The following is a 7,550-nucleotide window of genomic DNA, read 5'->3' as shown; positions in this document are numbered from 1 at the left end:
CCCCAAACCCCACGCCCCGACAGGAGATACCACAAATATTCTGGTGACCTGCCGATGATCCTGCAGGATCAAGTGCTAAGCAAAGAGATAAAAGCCAGAGAGAACTTGCTATTGAAAGCAAGACCGGAGCATTTTCAGCTGAAAAAGAAGAAGAGAGATATTGAAGGAGGCAGATGTGTGCTTCAGGGGGAGACTGAGGCAGCAGAAGCAGAAACATAAAGAGCCTCTTGGCGAGATGACTTTTTCAACTAAGGGCAGAAGATAAGGGAATGTGCTGTTTCTGACAGGGAAGGGAAGGTCACTCCACCACTGGAGACCCAGCAGGGAGAAAGAAACAACAGCCCAAACCGAGCAGAAAAAGGGCCAAATCGCCACAGCCGGGGGAGTGCTTGCAAAGGTAGTGGTAGTCAGAGTGTGAAGGCATGCATGTGGATAAGGACTGAGGACAGTATTTTGGAAGCTCAGCCAGGAGGGAATTACTGTAGTCCAGACGAGAGATGACTAAAGCTTGTACAAGGAGCCGGGCTGAGTCCCCAGACAATCTCCAAAATCTGCAGGATCGTTCACACGAGCCCTGCCGAGGGGGGGGGNNGGGGGGGGGGGGGGGCTGAGCGTCTGGCTTCACGCGGATTGTTAGCCAGGGTGAGGAAGAGTCACAATAACACCAGCTTCACTCTGAATGCTGACACACGCAGGTGGTTGATGTCCATCTTATATATCATCTTAATTTAAAGGTTAGCTGCTGGATGCGGATGAGAGAGCTTGTGACAGCACAGAGATTGACACGCCTGATGAATTAATGAAATAAAAGCATCAAACTACCCTTGAGGATATGGAAATAACCCAGCGTTGGAGATAATTCCTAATAGGCACAAACAAGCCTGAACATATCCTTGGATTTCATTCCTGCTTTTCAGCGCAGAACCCAAATGATTCCCATATTTCTCACAACTTGCCAAGCTGCAAAGATTTAAAAGTTATACTTGGTATTTCGAGTGTTAGAACGTCACATTTATCATTGCTAACATGAAGAATGTGTTGAGGTTTCCAACACTTCACGCCTGCGAGGCATTTTAAAGCCATAATGAAGACTAATTGTATCAGGAAGTTATGTAAAACTGTGCTGAATGCTGCTACTGAAGGACAAATAAAAAATAAAAAGAAGACTCTTACCACCAACACAAGAATCATGGGACCTTGGTAGATGTAATCTGTGTATACGCCAGCTCGCTTTCCAAACCAGCACCTGAAATGTCAACAGAGGCAATCAGTCAAGCTTAGTTCGAACAGGCAGACGTGTTTAATGGTGTAATTGCCCTCCGAGTTCAGTTCCAAGTTCCTGATTTGTGCTCAGAGGGTTTAAACACGTTTTTCCAGTCAGTAATTTACCCAGAATATGAATTACAGAGTGTTCATGATAATTTTGTTAAGAATTGAATCCTTAAAAAAACACATTTTCTTAAAACAAATGAAAACATCTGGCGATGCAATGAGACTATTTCAAGTTGTTGTTTGGTTAATTCTCTTCTAAAGAAGAATAAGAGATGCTTTGCTGCGCTGGAAATCAAGAAAAATGGAAGTTAATTTTAGATTATACGAGTAAAATAACAAAAGTTTAAATATCTAACTGCACTGGTTGATTTATTCACTTGGAAGTAAAGAAGAGGGTAAGATGTGTTTCATATAGTCCACAAATAGACCCAAAACTGTCTCTCAACAGCCCCAAACCCACCGGTTCCTACTGAGGACCTAAATCTATAAAAATGGGTCAAAAATATAAAGTTTAATTTTTAAAAAGGCTCGTTTATTTTCCCAAAACAGCTTGACACAGTAGCTTTTATCAAAAATCCGTTGGGGACCATTTTTAACAGTGGTTTAATATGTATTTAGATCTGTATGCACATAAAGTCCAACATTAATCATAATGTGTAATGAGCTGCTGGAGGAAGAACCCACAGAAAATTAAAGCTGCAAGCAGCGATGATCGGGTCAAGTTACAAACAACTTCCTGTTTCATGGCGATATCATTTTTCTATGCAATACCACGGTCACGCCCCTTTGACAAAACCTCACAAAGAGCACAGCTTTTCATCTTGATGATCTTTAGAATGCACGGACCAAATCTAAAGTCGATCCGATCAATTCTGTAGGAGGAGTTTGTTCAAATAAAACGCCTGGAAATGTTGAAAGTGGTGCCAAAATTGCACATGAAATTAAAAATGTCCGACTTCCTGCTGGGTTTGGAGTTTAGCTCCAAGAGGCTTTTCTGCACGTCTGGACATAATCTACATGTGTACCAAATCTCATACTTATCAATGAAATGTGCGGCTCTTTACGGAGGTCGCTGTCCAGCCATTTCACCCCTGTGCGCGACCCGCTGCTCGTGGCCCCAAACGATCTCTCCATTCAGTAGTTCTCCTTCAGCTTTACAACTGCACTGTTCGGGTTCACTCTCACAACTCTTATCAGTCCGGCTTCCAGCAGCCGGTGGCTCTTATCAGCTAACTAGAGTTACCGCCTCGCAGGTGTCCACCGACCAGACAGGTTGCAGTTTATATCTGAGCCTGTCCAGAGTCAGCTGATTTATACGCAGTGAAGACTTTAAAGGAATTTAATGACAAGGTGTTTCCATCGAGCAGTTTGTTTACATTTATAGTATAGTTATAGTAAATAAAAATAAATGTTTGACTCATTTAACAGTTTTTTTTTTTATCTATTAGGATCAATTCAGTGTTGTTTTTTTGTCTTTTTAACGATCAAAAACTAGAAAATATCACCAGCTTCATCCATTAAAGGACGGAGGTTAAAAAAGGAGGTTATTTTTCAGTGCATATTCCACCTGTGTAATACAGACCACTTACATCAATCGAGCCCCAATCACTCCCAATCAAAGTGAAACTGACCGCAGGGATAATGTGTAATTAAGAATATTGTACACTGTGATCACAGCAGGTTATTAATAACCATTCATGCAGTTTGACTTTGTCCTTCTTACTTCTCATTGTCGTAGTACAGCTTCCCGATGGCCCACGCCACAATTATAGGGAACGGTATACCTGTGAAGTAAAAAACAACAAAAAGAAGAGTAGAATAAAAGTGACAGATTCTATCATCTTTTCTCTGCTATTCAGATCAGAAAATATCTCTCCAGGGATTTCACGCTCGGAGTATGAAATCCTTGTCTTTCATTCTGCGAGCTCTGCCAAGCTCTGTCAAAACAATTGTTGCTCTTGAAGCCGAGATCCGCGAGCGCGTTCGAGCCGAGACTTGTCACCATCTGAATATTTCTTTTGTGAATGAATTTTTTTTTTAAAAGCTGGACTCCGGCTGGCAATAAAGCCGAGCGATCGCCATTGATTAACTGACTCGCCGGAGTATAATAAAGTAGTCGTTACTTAACGGGGACCACGAAGACTCTGCCAGCTGCACATGTCTCTGGAAACGTTCCACTTCATTAGCAATATATACGGTTAAAGCCTCTGGAAAATCTGCTTGCAAAGGCCCCAGATTACTCGAAAAATGTAATTTATTTTGTTGTTCTTCATCTCCTGTCCACACCGCTCCGTCTTTAATAATATTTCTGCTCTTGAAGGCTTCAGTTTTTTTTAAATTGAATCTTTATTTATTTTTCTGCACAGCCGTTCTGAAATGCGCTGCCATCTCCTCTTCACATGGAGGCTTCACGCTGGCCCCGCGGGGAAATGTAATCCAGCTGGCACAATACACCTAATCTCAGCAGCACATAGTTCAGTTTGACAGTGTGAAACGGGGTGTTAGTGAACTCCACACCAATACATTTCGCAGCTGCCACACGAAATCCTGGAATCTCCATCAAGTCAACAGCTCCCATTGTTGGGGAGAATGCGTGTCTGACCTTCAGTCGGTTCTGCTGGAATGAAATGTACCCAAACTGACAAATACTTCTACATTTTGAGAAATATAATTCAAAGGTTTTAAAGGAAAAAAAAAACTGATACCACTCTCCACTGACCAATTATTCAGTTAGAGGCAGTTAGCTTAGCTTAGCGTAAAGACTGGAAGAGAAGGGAAACAGTTAGCCTGGCACATAACTCCCCATAAAACCTAATTTTGTCCTTTTCACTTTTGTGTTTGTTTACAAATTAAACAAACAAGACACAACGTGTTAATTAATTAGCTTCAGAGGTGCTGCTTCTAGTCTTTATGCTAAGCTAAGCTAACTGTTATTTCGTTCTCGCTCCATACTTAACACACAGACACGAGAGTGGTGTCATTCTTCTCATTTAACTCTCAGCGAGGCAGAAAATATGAGTATTTCCCAGAATTTAGCGATGATAACGGTTGTTTGGAGTACGTACACCAGCCGATGCAGATGAACATCCACTTCCTGAGCTTGTCGGTGGAGTAGGTGAGAACGACAGCTGTGTGGAGGTAACAGCCTTCACCAAACATCCAGAAGAAGTTGGTGGAGTGGAAATAGTTGAAGGAGGCGGTGACGAGACGGCACCAAATCTACAAAACAAATTATTTTTATTAAAAGTTTCAACAAGTTCTTTAAGTTCAATTGTTCCCTGAGCTTTTAGATTCTGAATACTTTAATGTGAGAAACACGCTCTCTTCAATGACATCCATATCCACCAATTGTCTGTAATACAGGTTATAATTTCAGAGAAACACAACCAGTGTAAATGCTTTCGTACGGGTCTCGAGGGCTCATTGAAGGTTTAACGAGTATAAAAAGGATCTGAAATAAAACACTGATCACATTAAAGAATGTGTGACGAGCGCTGAAACTGTTCTGGAGGCTCATGGCCACACAGCGACTCAACATTCCTGCACTTGTTTGTGTTAATCTGACACCTATTGTGGAGCTCATGAATGCAGCAGCTGACTCTTGAAACACTTGAAAGTTTTTTTGCATTGTCCTTGAGGACGCCAGCAAGGATTCGGCAAACTTGTGAGTGGCAACAAAGACATTCAAATTAATTCTGGGGGGAAAGAGAAAGAGTTGATTCATAATTTCTTTCATAAAAGATAAAATATAATAAAAAATATGTAACATTTAAGCCTTAAAATGTGTATAAACAGTAGATTATATTTTATATGTTGTTGAGTTTTGTGATAGCATGATATGCTACTGGTACCGGCAGATAAAGCGAGACGTACCACGTTACTCTCGTGCACCTCGGGACTCATGGTCAGTTGGACGATGAACCAGGTGGCGTTCCTCAGGATGAAGGCGGTGATGAGGTTCCAGTGGATGATGTTTCTCAGGCAGCGGATGCTCCTGTGAGACGAACAGAGGAGAATAAAACCCCCGATCGCTAGCACAGAGGGACCCCCAGAGACATATTTTATGTATAATTCATATTATATTCAAAACTGTACAATGGACCCAAATAATGAACTTGGTAACTGCAGGAAGTTTTTAAGTTATTTGGATGAATTTTGAGCAGATTATTTCCTGTTTAGGGAACTTTTTATACAATTCTCTGTCTGTATTATGTATTTTTTATCATTTTTAAATAGTTATATAATCATACAGGACTTAATAGGCTCTCTGAACCCTTGGCTTGTTCTGTACAGAGCAGGGCTTCTGGAGCCACCTCCTGGCCTTTAGCCACCTCTCAAGTGGCTCCCGTGTGGCTTTTTGAAAAATATATGGAAATGGATGGAAGTAACATGTGAATAAAATAATGTTTTTGCATTTCGTTATTGACTAAAATGCTGTGTCGAACGACTGAACTGGACCACGTAGTGCATGAATGCTTATTGTTGTGATAGTCTCGAAACTTATTGTAGTTCTGTAATTTAATAACATCAAAACAACAACATGTTGTTATTATGATAGAAGTAAAAATCATAAACTGCAGAGTAGCCACCTTCTCATAAAACATAAGGCTAATGCATCCTCATTTAGACCTATTAATGCTAATAAATGTTAATTTAGACTTAATAGGTTGCATTATGAGGCTAAAACATACAGATGAAATAAACAACATATATAACATGATGGTAGATGTACTTTTGGCACAACCAGGCTAGTTTCTTTCCCCTACCACCATTCTTTATGCTAAGCTAAGGTAGCCCACCTCCTTGCTGTAGCTTCATACTCACAGACATGAGAGAGGTAAACATAGTCTCATCAAGTCAGCTGCTCAAATTGTAGATAAACTTGTATAAAAATAGGGGAAAAAGGTAGAAAACCCGAAAATGTGAGCTAATATGCTAATTTAGACTTAATAGGCTCTATTATGAGGCTCAAATTACTTAACGTTTACTTTTAAACACAGAAGTGAACCCAGCGCTGAGACATCGGCCTACTGTAAGTTTTCTGCTGCGCTTCAATGCCTCTTTTTCCCACATTTCTCCTGCGGCTTCCTGGGAAAAACAATATGACTTCACGCTGAGAAGAAAGACGTGATGTAAAAGCAAAAGCATGCGACCGAACTGGTGGGAAATATGTGAATTAAATATGTCTTCCTCCAGAGTGTATTTTAAACAAAGACAGTAATTTAGATATTCCTCAGCTCTGAGCTCACGCTGTAAATAATCTCAGGGAAAAACAGGAAATAAAGATGATGGATATGAATAATGAAGAGCCACAAAGTGCCCCTCAACCCCAATATAATATAATATGAAGTAACATTTCATTCCCACTGTTTGCACTCTTGTTTGTGTCACATCCTGAAAGTCTGATGTGTTTTTTTTTTTTAATGCTGTAAATAAATCAACCTTAGGATACAATTAAAATCCGCTTTAACCGCCTCAGAGCGAGCAGTCAAAAATAGAAGCAACACAACCGAACGGACAGAACAAAACCAACCTTTGTCGCTGTAGTGACAGCCGCGTTTGTTGTCACCAGCTGACGGCATTATCAGTGAGCAAAGGCTGCTTCCTCCTCCGCCAGCCATGAATGACATGATTTATTTTTCAGCACGCATCAATTCTTAATAGGTGTCACTTGCACTGGCTTTGTGCTGACTGAGCAGACGAGCGTGAGCGTGACTTTGTCTTACCTTTGCCTTAAATACATTTTTTAGGTTTTTATTAACCGCCTCATTTACATGACAACAGCTGCATAGAAAATGCTGCAACAAAGAGTTTTGAATAATTACAATATTACACAAAAAGCTGCCTTTAGGGTGCTAATAAACATATAAACTTATGATGTATAAAGGGTGTTGTCCCACAAACGAGCAGCTAATTTCACCATTATGTCACCCCGGTTACTGGAGCTGCCATTAGTATCACAGCGGCAGCGACTGCCATGCCAGAAGCACAATCAGGGAGTTTTCTTTTTTCAGCTGTATTCATTACTCTGTGTGACCTCACTTCTCTTGGCATCCTGCCGGTGGGGTCAGCATGGCCTGATGTATTAATTAAGAGGAAACACTCCTGCAGACACGTCTTTATTAGAGACACAGTGGAAAAAAATACACATTTATGTTCTTATCTTGTGTCCCCGAGTTCTTGTTGATGTGTTTCTTGTTATGAGAGTCGTAACGGTGGAGGAAGTACTCAGATATTCTACTTAAACGTACAATAAGGAGTTTTTAAACTGGTTGTGA

The 7,550-nt window shown here is 40.7% G+C and overlaps 1 protein-coding gene across 1 annotated transcript in view; it reads right to left on the bottom strand.

Annotated features, from left to right (window-relative positions):
* The window catches only part of LOC118325469 (corticotropin-releasing factor receptor 1-like), a gene marked incomplete in the record, with an annotated part of 45,366 nt that overhangs the window by 10,123 nt on the left and 27,693 nt on the right, over positions 1-7,550 (bottom strand). Inside the window, 4 exon segments of the mRNA XM_035658180.1 lie at positions 1,174-1,246; positions 2,996-3,056; positions 4,338-4,491; positions 5,146-5,266. Coding sequence (XP_035514073.1) covers positions 1,174-1,246; positions 2,996-3,056; positions 4,338-4,491; positions 5,146-5,266 — 409 coding nt within the window.

This window comes from Morone saxatilis, unplaced genomic scaffold (genome assembly GCF_004916995.1).
Source record: "Morone saxatilis isolate NCDOM2014 unplaced genomic scaffold, NCSU_SB_2.0 Contig1, whole genome shotgun sequence".
Lineage (NCBI taxonomy): Eukaryota > Metazoa > Chordata > Actinopteri > Moronidae > Morone > Morone saxatilis.
Note: the sequence above shows the minus strand (reverse complement) of the source record. Positions and strands in the feature narration are given on the sequence as shown.